The sequence below is a fragment of the Chaetodon trifascialis genome, chromosome 9, assembly GCF_039877785.1.
Source record: "Chaetodon trifascialis isolate fChaTrf1 chromosome 9, fChaTrf1.hap1, whole genome shotgun sequence".
NCBI classification, from domain to species: domain Eukaryota; kingdom Metazoa; phylum Chordata; class Actinopteri; order Chaetodontiformes; family Chaetodontidae; genus Chaetodon; species Chaetodon trifascialis.
The window spans coordinates 984,020-1,000,716 of NC_092064.1; the positions used below are offsets into that span (position 1 = coordinate 984,020).

Below are 16,697 nucleotides of genomic sequence, written 5' to 3' on the forward strand. Positions count from 1 at the left end.
GGAGACTGTGCTGGCCACTCCATTACAGTCAGAATTCTGGCTGACTGCTTATTCTTTAAATATTGCTGACACATTTTGGAGGTGTGTTTTGGGTCATTATCCTGTTGTAGGATGAAATTGGCCCCAATCAAGTGCTTTCCACAGGGTATGGCATGGCTTTGCAAAATCTTGTGATAGCTTTCCTTCCTCAAGGTCCCTTCCACCCTGTACAAATCTCCTATTTTACCACCTCCAAAGCACCCCCAGACCATCACACTGCCTCCACCATGCTTGACCGATGGTATTAAGCACTGTTCTTGCATCTTTTCATTTGTCCTGCGTCTCACAAATGTTCTTCTGTTTGATCCAAAGACCACAAACTTGGACTCATCTGTCCACAACACCTTCTTCCACTCTTCCAGTGTCCAATGCCTGTGCTCTTTTGCCCATCTCAGTCTTTTCTTTTTATTGGCCAGTCTGAGATATGGCTTTTTCTTGGCAATCCTGCTATGAAGTACAGCATCCTGAAGTCTCCGCTTCACTGTTGATATTGACACTGGTGTTTGACAGGTACTATTTAGTGCAGCTGCCAGTTGACGACCTGTGAGGCGTCTTTGTCTTAAACTACACACTCTCAGATATTTGTCTTCTTGCACAGTTGTGCATCGGGGCCTCCCACTCCTTTTTCTGTCCTTGTTAGACCCAGTTTGTGCTGCTCTCTGAAGGGAGTAGTTAACAGCATGGTAAGAGATTTTAAGTTTTTTTGCAATTTCTCGCATTGAATAGCCTTCCTTTCTAAGCACAACAATAGACTGACGGGTCTCTAAAGGAAGTTCTTTCTTCCTGGCCATTTCGACCCTGTAAACAAACAAACAACTGCTGATGCTTCAGACAATAAACTAACCTAAAGAATGCCATGCTCCCTTTTGTGCTCCCTTATTAGTTCAACGGTTTTCAGCTGTGCAACACAATTGCAAAAGGGTTTTCTAATAATCAATTAGCCTTATAAAATGATTAACTTGGATTAGCAGCCATACCAGGAGATTGATGCAGAGGACTGACAGTTGTTGATAGTAGGCCTCTATGCAAAAATGTAGATCATTCTTTGAAAATCATCTGATTAATTTTAATTGTTTGTGAAATGGATAAAAATGTTTGTGAAATGCATGAAAATGTGTTTTTCTTTGGAAAACAAAGAGATTTGCAAGTGATCCCAAACTTTTGAGCGGTAGTGTATATATATATATATATATATATATCTTTTTCAATAGATTTGATTCTACCACTATTCCCTCCACAACCACCACCCACACCTGACGGCATTACTCCAAACGCTCTCCCTCTCCTTCTCCCCTGGAGCATCCCTGACACCAAAAGCACCCTCCTCACACCACTTAACCCCCTTACACTCCACATCACAGACTGCATTGGTGTCTGGAGAACAATGGGAGCACTGTGAGGGTCATGTTTTTCAACTTCTACAGTGCTTTCAATAAAATCCAGTCATCACTGCTCAGGGGGATGCTGGAAGGAGCGGGTAACTGTTGTTACCTCTCCTAATCTCCTGGCTAGACCGCCACCTGGGTACCTGGACCAACTATCTCACCAACAGACCACAGTATGTGAGGCTTCGCAACTGTGTGTCTGATGTTGTAATTCACAGCATGGGGGCGCCACAGGGAACAGTGCTCTCTCCCTTCCTCTTCATCCTGTACACAACAGACTTTAGACTTCATTCAAACTGGAATACAGGCAGGTCATCACCAGCTTTGTCAAATGGTGTGAACTGAACCACATGCACATAAACGCCAGCAAGACAAAGGAGATGGTGACAGACTTTAATAGGATGGTGCCTCAACCTCAACCACAAACTGGACTTGGCTAACAACACAGACGTCCTGTATAAAATGGGCCAAAGTCAATTCCATCTGCTGAGAAGACTGAGGTCCTCTGGAGTGAGCAGGAAATTATTTGGCACATTTTATGACACTGTGGTGGCATCTGTGATCTTCTACAGTGGTTTGCTGGGGCTGTGGAAGTTCTGAGAGGACAGAGACAGACTGGTCTGGAAAGTCTGCTCTGTCCTGAACTGACCTCTGGACCCAGTTGAGGAGGTGGATGAGAGGACGATGTAAGCCAAGCTGACATCAATCAAGGACAACTCATTTCACCTCCTGCATGAGATGCTGGGAGCCTTAAACAGCTCCTTCAGCAACAGACTGCTACATCTTCTACTGCAGGCTCTTCTTTCCAGTGACTGTCACATTGTTTAACTCCAACATTAACATTTAACTGTCAACATCATCTGACATAGCAATGTCTTGATGTTGTTTGACATCACAACATCACAAACTTACTCTGGCACTACTGTGTTGTTAATGTTTAACATTTATTAATATACGTCACATTGATGCAAATATCTTTTGCAATATTACATTTTTTACTGTGCTTATATATTCTTTCTCTACTGTTACATATTTACTATTCCACAATAGAAAACACTGTGTAGCCCTTCATATAGGGTACAGTGCATAAAAATTCAGTTAAAAAATATAATGTTGATGATGTTTTAAAAATTCATGATATTAAGAAGAAAAATTCTGTAGAAAAATGATAACTACAGTCACAATGATTAAAAAAAACAGTTAAAATATGTGCTGTTTAAAAATATAAATATCATATGTGTGTCTTACAAGAATAGACTATTTACACGTTAAAAGATAAATAAATATCAAGGTCTTTAAGTTCATTTAAGTTCATAAAATAACTGAGATCAGAGAGGAAAAGAAAGGAAGAAGCCGTGTTTATGTGTAAAACCTAACCTGTTACCTGTCGTGTCAATCATTTCATGTTTTGCCTTTGGTTGAGGTCAAGCTCACAAGCCAAACAGAGTGCTTTTACTGTGTAAGGGGGCGGGACTAGTGGCACAGGTTAGTGTGGTGTGTACTGAGCATGCGACAGGAGAGAGACCGACGCTATCGACCAGAGAGCTAAGAAGAAGCCTCGTTGTGTGGGGAGCAATTAAGTTTATTGAGGAGGTCGACTACTTGTGGGTCCTGGATATAAACTTCTGTGTAACCTGCCAGAGGAAGCAGACGTTGGAGAAGGAGAGAGGTCGAAACGGATTTCCAACAGATGGCCCCTGCTGTGTGTGTGCTGCACCGTGCCGTGTGTGTTTTGCCTTCCTTGCTCGCCGCTGTGCACCATCGCCACGTGTGTGACTGAACTGCGACTGCCATTGCCACAGCCCTTACACTGCCACTGCCCTTACCATTCACTGTGAGAGTTTCATCATTCCCCTCTTACCCTTACCCAATGGATTCGTGAGTACTAACAGAACAAACAAAGTGCACAGGCCTTTATTTTAAGCTCAGTTGAGTGAAACGGCCATCGTTGTTTTGGGCCTCGCCTCACCGCACCCGAGCGTCATCAACAGGCCTGCAACGGGTTAAACTTTTGGTGTAATTCAAATGAGTATGTGGGCCCACAGGTATAATACAGAGTTTGAGTTTACTGTGCATTAAAATACTGTATTTTTGTATAACTGAAATAAGTGTAAAGGTGTCAAATTAAGGGTTTTTCTTTAAAGGAAAGAAGGAATTTTGTGTGAAACAGAAATTAAAGGGTTTACTTGTCATTTTTAGTTGAAAGCAAGGTGAACAAAAACAAGAACCTGTGAAATTTATTTTGAAAACCTTTTTTTTTATTTTTCATATTTCTCATTTTGCAAAACTTATATTTTTTGTTATTTCAGTCCAAATATTTTATTTGAATTGTATTTAACTTCTGTTAATAAATACCTGGGAAAGGATATTTTTGCATTTAGAATACAGTTGTGGTGGTCATCATTGTATTTAAGTACATTATTAGAGTTACATAAAAAAGTTGTATTTCCCTACAACGAGCCCAGGCCCAGTCTCATCGTATTGCCCACTCTAGTTTTATTTCCAACTACATGGGACCTGGGTTACAACTGTATTTTATTATCCATATCTTACCATGTGCAATTCAACTTGTTCTTTGTCTACGTCTCTTATTTTTGCTATTATTGCTGTCTGTAACATTTTAATTTCACTGGCTCAGATCTTATCAAGCTTTGTCACTGACATATTGTTCTTAAATTGTACCAGTAGCTTTGACATCAATCCTCCTGATGCCCACTCAATCCATTCATTTGACTTTCTTTCTATCTATGGTTTAGCTTCCTATACGACATCATTCTCACTTAAAAGCCAGAATATCATGTCTCAGTTGCTTCGTCTTACATCTTGCACCACTGTAAAGACTTGGCTGCAGTTGTGTGGGATTCTTGCATGTTTGACATGTTTGTGATCATGCTGCCAGCTGTTTAAATATCAGGGGTGTCAGGCAAGGTAACTGTAGTAGTTCAGTGACAATGCTTGTAAAACTTCCTAAGAGGAGCATTGATAACCCAACCTAATTTGTTCGAACTGCATTTGGACTGTCATCCTAACTGTTGATGACCATGGTTCCAGAGCCTTTCAGACATCACATCCTATTAAATATAAATAAATACATATAAATGCTCTCTCTCAAACCACACCTCTAATCATGAAAGATGGTAGCTCAGTTATAACGGTTCCTGGCTCATTGTGTTAAGCAGGATTTGAGTTCTCTTGCCTTCTATGTCAAGCTGTCTCATCAACATGTCAGAGCAGAATGTGGTTTGGCTTTAAGAGTCCATGAATGCTTATGTCTGTATTACCATATTTCTTTTCTGTAACTGGACACACATGGACACAACGCAACCGTCTTTCCTTCTCCTGGTAGCTCCAAAAGTTATACCTAATATGTGCGTTGACTGACTGGTCGTAGTGCTTTTGGTGATGTTTTTTTTGACTGTACTCAACTGCATCATCATCTTGGATAACTTGGATGTCTCTTTGAGAAGTATTCATATGTGGCTTTTTTCTTACAGTCTTTACTCAGATGTCCTTGTGTCAAACATGCAAAGCATAGACCCTAGAAAAATCGATTTTCTTTAAAAATGAGTGATTTTTGTTTTTTTGCAGAATATGTAAGTTGAAATCATGAAGAAGCCATTCCATGTTTCAAATAATAGTATTGGGGGCCTTAAAACCATAAACTTTGTATTTGAATTTGGGTTGTTTTCGAGGAAATTGTCGGTCCTAGTTGGGGGTGTGGTGATTCAATAGTAAATTCGCATACTGGCTTTCTTTGGCTATTCACAACGAAGAGTAGTAGTAGTGATGGCAGCGTGTGGGGACACAGCGGCTCCTCTCTGTCCCAATAATGTGGTGTCTACATGTTTGTCTTCGTCCGTGTGTTCGAGTGATTTTTATGTTTTCGTCGCGCCTGTTTGTCCCAATGTGCACATACAGCCATGGGACTCTTTTTGACATTTTGGCAACACAGCAATCTGCAAATTAAACCCGGCTGGCGGTGTAAGCTACGTGACACGCAGGCATACGCCATATACCCACTGGAAACGGTCAGTGATTTGCGTATACCCAGTGGTTTAGTCTGCGTGATATGCTGGTATAGGCCTAGAATTTTTTCCATATATCCACTTTATGCACGAGCATACGTAACAACATCAATTTGTAAAAACTTTCACACACTGATTAATTCATTATATAAATCCAGTCTGTGTTTACATGACGTTTGGACCCCTAAGACTTCCGTCGCCCGTGACGACAACAGCAACACAATTCTTTAGTGTGCATTCTCTGCAGTATTGCATAAAGGAGAAAAAAAACAAAACAGCCAGACGAGGATGAAGCTGAAGCTTCTCTAGATACACTGGAGAAGGAGCCAAGGCTAACACAACGGCAACCGCTAAGTGAAATTAGCATAGCAGGGGATTGTTGGTATATTTAAATATGTTGTAGCGTCCCTTGGTTCATAAATCATAAATAGAACATACTGTTCATATCTCCTTAACGAGACAGGTGAGAGTTCCTAGCTGGCCATGTGGAGTGAAAGTCAGGCTAGGAAATTTAAGAGCAGGCATCCCTGGTTTTATTCATGTACTAAAAAAACATCTGAATCTGAATCACATTCACTATGCAATGATAATAATAATGCATAGCCTACAGTATACATCTTGAGAGCATTCTGAAAGACTGGTTATGTTATAAACATGTTAGGAAGCAGCATCAGACACAAGGTCGTGATGGTGCTTATGAGGTGTTCCTCCAAGATGGTTATTGACGTGTTGTTCTGGAACGGGTGAGTATGAGTATAGACAGTATACTCACTACAAAAAACTAGACTACACCACTGAACCCGGCACACGCTAAGGAGTTGTTCGGCCTACTCCGGTTTCGACACCGACCCCCACTACTGCAGTGCACTCACAGAGAGAGTGCCGTAGGCAGTGCAAGAGGAGGCGGAAGCGGGAAAGGCGCAGGGGTGTCCGGGCTAGGCTAGCGGTGAATCCACACAAGCCAGCTATACCATCTATCTTACTCGCCAATGTACGCTCCTTGGACAACAGCAGACCGTGAAAGAGTGCCGTGTTTTCGTTTTTATGGAAACATGGCTCAATAACAGCATACTGGACTCTGCCATCAAGCTGGACCGCCTAACATGCTACTGAGCAGACAGAGCCCTCATTGAAGGAGGTAGAACCCGAGGCGGCGGGGGCTGTGTTTATATCAGGGATGCTTGGAGTCAAGATGCTGTGGTGATTTGTAGACACTGTTCATCCCTCGTGGAGTTTTTAATCATCAAGTGCTGGTCTCTGTTAATGTCCTGTACATATAGCAGCATTGACAATAAAGTTTACTTGACTTGACTCATTCAGCAACAGACTGATCCATCACACCACCACCACCAAAGAGTGACAGAATTTATTTTATTTTATGTAATATTAGAACTAAGTATCTACATTTGCTCCTTCTAACTCTTAAGTATATTGCCTTTCTTGTTTTTCATTTTTATTCAGGGGCTTTTTGTAACAAAAGAATTTCCATTTCCATTTGATAACCATTGTTCAAACTACTATAATAGTTTCTGTCCTGCAGACTAACCAGATACCAGATGTCACTGATAGCTAGACCAGTCGGGGATGGACTTATGCAAATGAGATGCAATGAGCAGCACTGTGTTACCTGGTTCCCCTGGCAGGTGAGAATCTTTCAGGCTGGATTTCTCACTAAACTAGTTTGAGGAGTGCCTACATTCAAACGGCGACATCTTCTTCCAATATTTTCAGATGTCCATGTGTTAGACATTGTTGGTAAGCTTAGAAACTACACTTTCGGAATCTGTAAATAACTCAAAATGCCCCCTGGGAGACTTATTGCTGGTTTTCTCTTGGCTGGTCACATATACTACATACAGTGGCATCACCAGGGGACATGTAGTGGAGGGACACTATATTCCCATACAGGAGCAGCTGCCATATCACAAAATGGCCGCCGTGGCACACACTACATCTCCCACAATGCAGTGGCTACATCACAAAATGGCTGCCATGGCACACAATATATCTCCCAGGAAGCCTCACCACTCCGACAGGTGAAGGTGCTTAAGCCACCTGATTGAAGCAGGACTAAAAACCCTGAGCAAAGGCAGAACAAAGAGAGCAGGAGGACAGAGAGCAAGGGGCTGGAAGGAGCTGGACAACCAAGTGGTGGGGAAACCCTGAGCGAGAGAAAGAAAGTTGAAAGAACCCACCTTCAAAGGGAAAAGGACACTTTATGTTGGACTTTTTTTTTTGGTAATCCGGTTAAGTTTAGAATAACTGGTCACTCCGTGGGGAAACTTTAAGTTGGATCTTGGACATTGTTTTGATTTGAAATACTTACCTGAGTTACCTTTTATACCAACACCTTGGAAAATAAAACTCCCTCTTGTTTTGAACCTGACACTTCGCCTGATTTTCCAGTTTATTGCACTGCCTCATCCTAAGCCTGCCCTGGTGACCTCTCATGACATTACAGATGATGGAGGATGCAGGCAGTGGGGCCTAAGTGCATATGACTGGGGGTGAAGATATGGAAGACATGACTCAACTTTTTTTCAGGCCTTCACACAAACGACCACCAAACCGGGATGGAGCAACTAATGCAGGTCCTGTTGGAGACCCAGAGGGCGCAGCAAGAATCCAATGCAGCCTTATTACAGCAGCAAATAAGGGTTAACCAAATAAAGGAACAGGAGCTGCAGAGTGACAGATGATGTGGAAGCTTACCTTCATGCCTTTGAAGCTACGGCAGCTCGTGAGGGGTGGCCGAAGGCACAGTGGGTTGGACTCTTGGCTCCTTTCCTATTGGGTGAGGCCCTTAAAGCATTTCAAGATTTAGAGGCCTATATTGCTCAAGACTTTGATTAGCTAAAAGAAGAGATTCTGAGCCACCAAGGCCTGATCAAATTTAGCATCGCTCAACGTTTTCATAATTGGACCTTCCAAAATTGGCTAACTCCCAGTTCCCAAATGCACAAATTAATTTGAGTAACTAAAAAGCGGCTAGAACCAGACAAGAAAAGCCACGCCGCCATTATAGAAACCCTGGTAATGGACCAGTATCTAAGAGCTCTGCCTTACAAGGCCAAAAAGATAATCAGTCACCAGAAATTAATGACAGCCATGGAGTTAGTAGAAGCAGTAGAGCAGTACCAGTACAGTTCTTTTGGCCAGGAGTTCACAAGGAAATAGAGAACTACTGCGGCAGTTGCCCTGAGTGCCAAATAGCAGAAGAACTGTTCCTCTTCAGCAGCCGAGTAGGGATTCCAAAAGAGATTCTTACAGACCAAGGGACCCCTTTTATGTCCAGAGTCATCAGGGAGTTACGTCCAGAGTCATCAGGATGGGTTAGTGGAGAGATTTAACAAGACTCTCAAAGCCATGCTGAGAAAGGCCATCAACAAAGATGGATGGAATTGGAGCCAGCTTCTCCCCTACCTCCTGTTTGCGGTAAGAAAAGTTCCTCAGACATCCACAGGTTTCTAGCACTTTGACTTGTTGTGTTCCCACAAACCCCGGGGTCTTCTGGACATAGCCAAGGAAACTTGGGAGGAGCAACCCTGTACCCACTCTACCATGACTGAACTTGTGGGGGCGATGTGAGACAGGACGGCTGCTGTGGTTCCCATCGTGAAGGAGCACATGGAGAAAACGCAACTAGATCAGAGTGTAGCTTATAACAGAGCAGCACAACCCAGAGAGTTCCAACCATATGACAGAGTCCTAGTGTTGCAAGCTCTTGGCTGCCTGGCAGGGACCTTCTGAAGTACTGGAAAAGGCGGGGAAAGTCAATTACAAGGTATGGCAACCAGGGAAGAGGAAAGGTGAGCAAATTTACAATGTTAACCTCCTAAAGAAATGGCATGACCGAGAGGCCTTGTTCAGTTGTCTTCCCCCTAGAGAGCCTGAAGAACCTACCCGGGACAAAGTGCAGTTTGGCCCATACGTCTCCCCTCATCAACTGCAGCAGCAAAGGCGCTAGTGGATGGCAACCAGGATGTCTTGTAATCCCTCCCAGGCTGTACCCACCTGGTGGAACATGAGATACGCACCCAGCCAGGAAAAAAACTGTGAAACAAAAGCCATATCGGATCCCAGAGGCTTAAACCTCATAAAGACTATTTAGATGATGTTGGCATTCAGAGCCCAGACTGGGAAAGCTACTTGCCTCCAGTACAAAAGGTCCTGGAGTCCCTCCGACAAGCAGGCTTGACAGTGAATCCCAAGAAGTGTAAGCTGGTCTTCATTGAAACAAGCTACTTGGGGTACACCATCGGGCGAGGTCTCATCAAACCCCAGGAGGCAAAACTCTATGCCATCCAGGACTGGCCAAAACGGTCGACAAAGAAGCAAGTGAGATTCTTTTTGGGCCTTGTGAATTATTACCGACAGTTCATCCCTGGTTTTTCTATGATAGCTGCCCCTTTCACAGAGCTGACGACCAAAAAGCTCTCTCAGATGGTGAAATGGACTCCAGCGGCAGAAGAAGCACTGAGCAACCTGAAGAGGGCTCCTGACTTCAATAGGGAATTTTTGGTCCAGGTGGACGCCTCTGAGGTGGGTCTGGGCGCTGTGCTGTCCCAGGTCAATGAAGTTGAGGAACACCCAGTCCTTTACTTGAGTCGAAAACTGCTGCTAAGGGAGAAGAACTACGCCACAGTTGAGAAAGAATGCTTAGCCATAAAATGGGCCCTGGAAACCCTGAAATACTATCTGCTTGGAAGGAGGTTCACTCTGGTGACTGATCATACTCCATTACAGTGGATGGCTATAAACAAGGAGACAAATAGCAGGGTGACTAGGTAGTTCCTAAGCCTCCAGCCTTATAACTTCTCTGACATTCATAAGCCCAGACGGCACCATGGAAACGCAGATGCCCTGTCCCATTGTGATGCCTTCTGGTCCTCATTCACCCTGTTGAGGACAACAGGCCTGGGGAGAGTGACGTGTGGCATCACCAGGGGACATGTAGTGTTATTTTTTTTTTTTTGATAATCTGGTTAAGTTTAGAATAACCGGTCACTCTGTAGGGAGGGATAGGTTTGGGTGAAAGGGCAATGGGGAAAATAAAACTCCCTCTTGTTTTGAACCTGACACTTTGCAGTTTATTGCACTGCCTCAGCCTAAGCCTGCCCTGGTGACCTCTCATGACGTTACAATATATATAGCTAAAAGTCTATTATTAGAGCTGTCATTGTTATTCTTCAGGGCATTCAATCATTCGCAACTGGACTCTGTCAGTTTGTCGCCTCTCATCCAAGCAGGCTTCATCAGTTCATGCGCATCAGACTAGATAGGACAGCTCTAGTCTAATGAAATGGTGTTAGATTCAAGTATTTATCCTCTAAGTGAGGCCAACCCCCAAAACCAAGGATGGTATCACTCAATTGTGAGGCAAACGATCCCCCATTAAGGGGGGAGGGTAGGGTGCAACCCTTGGGTGTCAACGACAGTCGTCTGCCTATTGTGAGGCAAACGATCCCCCATTGAGGCAGGGTAGGGTGCAACCCTTGGGTGTCAACGACAGTCGTCTGCCTTGTTGGTGTCCCATTCTTGTCATTGGGAGGCTCCTTGAGCCATGTGTGTATGGCTTCTGTCCATCCCAACCCCTCCCTCTCTTGCTCTCTCTCTCTCTCTCTCTCTCTCTCTCTCTCTCTCTCTCTCTCTCTCTCTCTCTCTCTCTCTCTCTTCTCTGTGTCTTTCTCCCTCTGTCTGTCCCTCTCGAATGGCCGCCCACCCAGAGCCTTATTTTGCTTGAGGTTTCTGCCTGTTTTTCAGTGGTGAGAGGTGGGTTCAGAGAGCAGATATATGTTTCAACTGAGCAGCACCACAATCTGGTGCTGCTCAATTGGGACTACTAATTGATTTGACTCACATTTCTGTACAAATTTTACTTAACTTTGTGTTATTTACTTAATAAAACTTCAGGAAACTATTTATTTATTTATTAACTTTATAAGAGATGCTGCTGAACCTGGGAACTCCCTGCACTTTTTGCTTTTGTTCAAACTTTAAACAAGGACAAGTGAAAGGTGAAATATCATTTCAGTTATATTGAAATTTTGGAAAACCTTATTTACTGTAGAAAACTTTTGGGAGCTATGTATTTGTTTAATTTTTCATTTAATTTCATAAGATATGCTGCTGAGCCTGGGAGCTCCCTGCACTTTTTGTTAAAATTTTGAAACAAAGATGTCTATGGTCTAAGATAATAAAAAAAAAAACCTTTAATACGTTGCAAATCTGAAAAGCTGTTTAATAAACATATTCTTATAGGCATTTAAATGAGGTTAAGTGTTGGAGTTCATATTACTCAAAATTTTGACACCAATATTTCCACTTTTACTGCAAATGAATATCGGCTCCTAATATCGGTTATCGGCCTCCTTGATTACTGACAATCGGTATCAAATCATGGACTGATCATGAGGTAAAAATAACACTAGTTGATCATCAGTCAGCTTCATTCCAAATCGCAGAACCAATCTGTTGAAAACTGACTCCAAGGTATTAAGGGTGTCACTGAATATCTGAGTATTGAATATAGTCTATAGCCTTCTTGTTTACATTTTGCACATCTGCATCATGAAAAGTCATGCTAATTTGCCTGTGAATATTCTCATTCATCCAGGTCATTGTAAGCTTCAGGGCATTCAATCGATCACAACTGGACTTTGTCAGATTGTCTTGGAAGACGTTTCGCCTCTCATCCGAGCAGGCTTCATCAGTTCATGTGCACCAGACTAGATAGGACAGCTCTAGTGACAGCTCTAGTGACTAGAAGCATGCTAATTTGGCTATTAGCTGTTCCTGTTCACTTACTCGGACATTGAAGAAAAAGTCTAAAACAATGATAATATGACAAGATCTGAGGGTGTAATGAGAAAAGTCATCTGTTTGTTTAGATTTGATGGAGTAACAACCCCGACAAGAAGCAGTATTATGTTGTGGTAAATTGCGTCAATTAGGAGCACATCACAGAGGGGGGGTGGTGGGTGAATATTACTTTAGTTTATAGTTGGAATATTGAATTTGTATTCTTTAACACCCTTCTAAAATATAATTGGATGTAGCCTGTGCTCTTTGCCTGTGAGCATTGTGTTGGCCATTAAGTTTGCGTGGCGACTTTGCCATCATGTTGCATGCTGATTTATGTACACCAAATGCAAAATGGTTGTTGTAACAGGACTCATTTGAAGCCCACTTTGGAATGACTGAGAAGTATCTTACCATGATATTGGCTCATTGTGTTGTTCAGTCTCTTCCTGAGGGTTTGCTCTTCTAGGCTTACCATCTTCCTCTGGACACAGACATAAAAACATATGAAAATGGTTATATGTGCATCTCCAATAAAAAAGTAATAAGTAAAAAATAATAAAATCCTGAAAGGGGTTGACAGACGGTGCTTCCTACCCACAGTACAACTGAGCAAGGGAGATGGATAAAACTTTCTGTCATCATTTAATTTTATTGTTTGAATTATCTTCTTATACACAGCAGCGTTTTGTGGTCAGTGTCATTTGATGCTGTTGTACTGCCCATCTTCATCTACATACATTGGAAAATAGAAGAGCATGTACAATATGAGAACTATTTCCTACACTAGGGACAACTTCTTTTAGCAGAGACAGAAGATGACCCGAAACGGGATAAAGAGACAGGTATGACATACAACAAAGGCTGGCATGCACCGTAACCATTTAGCTCTCAAGATGCTCTAAGGCACAACTTTTCACATGAGAATTCAGCCCAAATCTATAAACCTGCACATTAATCCAGCCTGGGAATACATTCAGATGGACAGTAAGAGTCAATTTATACAAACAAACAAAAAACATCCCCCCTTACTAATTTTATTGAGAACACAGCAGGCATGTTCACACAAATAATAAAGCATAACAAACCACATCCAGGAGTTTTGTTTTGAAGTTGTTATCCTAAGATGGAAGAGCTAACGGTGCTAACCAGACTACAGAGGGAGTACAAGGAGTGTAGCCTCACGTGTTTCACTGAAACTTGCCTAACAAAGATCATGCAGGACTCGCGTGTTATGCTGGACAATTTTCAACTGCTGAGAGTGGATGGGAGAGTGAGCATTGTTTGATGAATAGACAACTGCCTACTGTCAGGTATGTGATAAGATGGTCAGAGGAGTCCAGCACGGCACTGAGGGACTGCTGTGACACCACTGACTGGGAAGTAGCTGTGCAGTCCACACAGGAAGGACACTGAGAGTTTGACAACTGTCACTGGCATTACAGACTACATTAATTTCTGTGTGGAAAACACTGCCTACAAAGAAGGTATGGTATTTCCCAAATAACAAACCCTGGGTGTCCCCAGAACTGAAAAGCCTGTTGAATGAGAAGAAGAGAGTTTAGATCTGAGGACAAAAATGAGCTGAGCAGGGTGCAGAGTAATCTGAGAAAGGAGATTAGGAGAGGCGACAGCTGGAGGAGCGCCTTCAAGGGAACAACACCAACATCTAAGGCCAAAGCAGTGAACAAGGGAGGGGCCCTGAATCTGGAGACCCAGAATGGGCAAATTAACTGAACCTGTTTTTCAACAGATTTGATTCTACCTCCTACAGTTTGTGTACCCACCAGGCATTGGTGTGGAAGATGCAGTCATCTACCTAGCACTACGAGGGTCATGTTTTTTGATTTCTCCGGTGCTTTCAACACAATCCAGCCATTACTGTTCATGTGAAAGCTGGAAGAAGCTGGATTAGACTGTCACCTTGCTGCATGGACCATCAACTACCTGAATAACAGAAATGTGTATTTGAGGCTTCACATCTGCGTGTCTGATGTGGTGGTTTGCAGCACATGGGCTCCACAGGGGACAACACTGAACCACCTGCACATAATGCCAGCAAGACAAAGGAGATGGTGACAGATTTCTGCAGGAAGATACCACAGACTACACCAGTGAACATTCAGAGTTTGGACATTGAGATTGTGGTCCAGTTGTTGTTCACCTCAACAACAACTGGACTGGACTAACAACACCGATGTCCTGTACAGGAAGGGTCAAAGTCGTCTCCACCTGCTAAGAAGACTGGGGTCCTTTGGAGTGTGTAGGATACTGTGAAAAACATTTTATGATTGTGTGGTGGCATCTGCAATGTTTTATGCAGTGGTCTGCTGGCGTTGACCAAATTGGTCAGGGGAGCTGGATCTGTCCTGGACTGTCCTCTGGACAACATTGAGAAGGTGGGTGAGAGGAGGATATATGCCAAGTTGACAACAATCACTGACAACCCAGCAGCAGAATGCTACATCCACTCTATAAGGAGGCTATTCTTTTTATTTTTTCCTTACAATGATTGGATGGATTTTTGAGTCTAAAATATTAGATATAATTAAATTGCTAATGAGGAAGAAGTCAAGGCATGAATATAAGTGGTGAGCCACTGAGAATTATGAATATTTTCTTGCAGCTGGGTGCTTCAACGACCAACTGTCACAAAGACCAAGATTGCTCATGAACTGTTTTGTTTCTGTGAATGGCCAGATACGCTAATCATTTGAAATGTTAATTTTGTCTACTGAAGGGCCAAAGACTGTGTTAAAGTTGCCACCAATTATGACAAGGCGACTGAACTGAGGTGAGCTGGGTGGTGAGCATGTTGACAGAAGTAGGGATTTGCTTTCCTTGGTGAGAGTGTCTCCTTGAATCTATCTGAAATTTCTCCACTGTAGGACTAATAAAGGTATATCTTATCTTATTTGCTCCTGAATGAATTCCAAATTTTGGCATAGTGCCTAAAACTTCCTGTGCAGTACCTGCGCAGTACTTTGATGAGTGCGTCTTTGGTGTCAAGTACATAAAGTTTATTTTCAATGAAGATGAGTTGGTTACCTCTGTGCAGCATGGTGGTTTTTGGGACATGGATGGTGTTGCTGTTTGGAGTGAAGCTGGCTTTAACTGCTATCGTGTCGTTTTTGCTGTCCTGGTACAGACTCTGTTGAAATACTTGTCAATATATTCTTCCAGATGCTCCAGGATGTTTGACATTGTTTTCCAGTTTTTGAATGTAAAAAAAAAAAAAAAAAAAAAAAGCAGCAAGAAATGAGTAAAAAATGACAACAAAAAAGTTTTGTATCCTCCCAGGATCAGAACAAATCAGAATCAGAAGTCTCTCAGCTTGGGGCCGCCATCTTGAATCTTGAGGGTTGTGAGGACCATGGCAAGACCTTAAGCTTGCACCTCTTGAGGTAGTCCATTGTGGATTTTGAAGTGTGTTTAGGACCATTATTTTGTTGTAGAAGCCATCCACTTTTCATCTTCAGCATTTTTACAGACTGTGTGAATGTTTCTTTCCAGAATTTGTTGATGTTTAACTGAATCAATCCTTCCCTTTACTGGTGAAATGTTGTCCATGCCACTGGCTGCAATACAAGCCCAAAGCATGATCGTGCCATGCTTAACAGTTAGAGAGGTATTCTTTTCATGATATTTTGTAGCATTTTTTCTCCAAACATACCATTGCTCATTGTTGACTAAAGTTGTATTTTAACTTCAACTATCCACAGGACTTGTTTCCAAAATGTGTCACGCTTCGCAAGCTTCTGATGCTGAATTTTGTGGTGAGGAAGCAGGAAAAGTTTTCTTCAATTACTCTTCCATGAAGGTCATATTTGTGAAGGTGTTGCCAAGAGACTGCTAAATCTTCATCAAGGTTTTTTGCAGTCTTATGGGGTTTTGATTTGTCTTTTTAGTAGGGTTGGGCAGTGATACAGTAATAAGGTATGCTGGGATATTTGAAAATAACACAGGTGTCTGCATATAACTAACCTTACAAACCTTTGATGAAACTACTGCAGGCTGTGCATGCTAATGAAAATATGCAGATATGTAACATATAGCTTGACAGTCATATATTGTACTTTCCCATATTGGGTAGGACTAAAAAAGGTAAATATCCTAATCTACTAATCTAGCCTGTTTGTTGAAGATGTGTCTGCACTGTTTTCAAGAACACTTGCAGCTACCACCATTGACAGAATCAGAATATCTGTGTGTATTCATTTTTATATCCAACACTCTATAGATAGGACAAGAAAACACTGAATTTCAAATGTGAGCTTGAAACCGTTGGTACAGTCAAATGTTGCTCTTAAAGTTTACATGTCAAGTTTGCCGGGTAAAACAAATCAGTGGTAACCACATATCTTTAGACATGACCTGGAGAAGGGGTTCTTAAACTTGTCACTCAAATGCCCGCATCTGATTTTTATTCAAGGTCAGAGGTCCGGAA

General features: G+C 42.4%; 1 protein-coding gene across 2 annotated transcripts in view; it reads right to left on the minus strand.

The window, feature by feature from the left end:
* The window catches only part of cuedc1b (CUE domain containing 1b), a 71,899-nt gene that overhangs the window by 15,359 nt on the left and 39,843 nt on the right, over positions 1-16,697 (minus strand). For both annotated transcript variants that reach the window (XM_070970177.1, XM_070970176.1), the window contains exon 9: positions 12,665-12,734. In XM_070970177.1, coding sequence (XP_070826278.1) covers positions 12,665-12,734 — 70 coding nt within the window. The remainder of the gene's footprint in view (positions 1-12,664; positions 12,735-16,697) is intronic.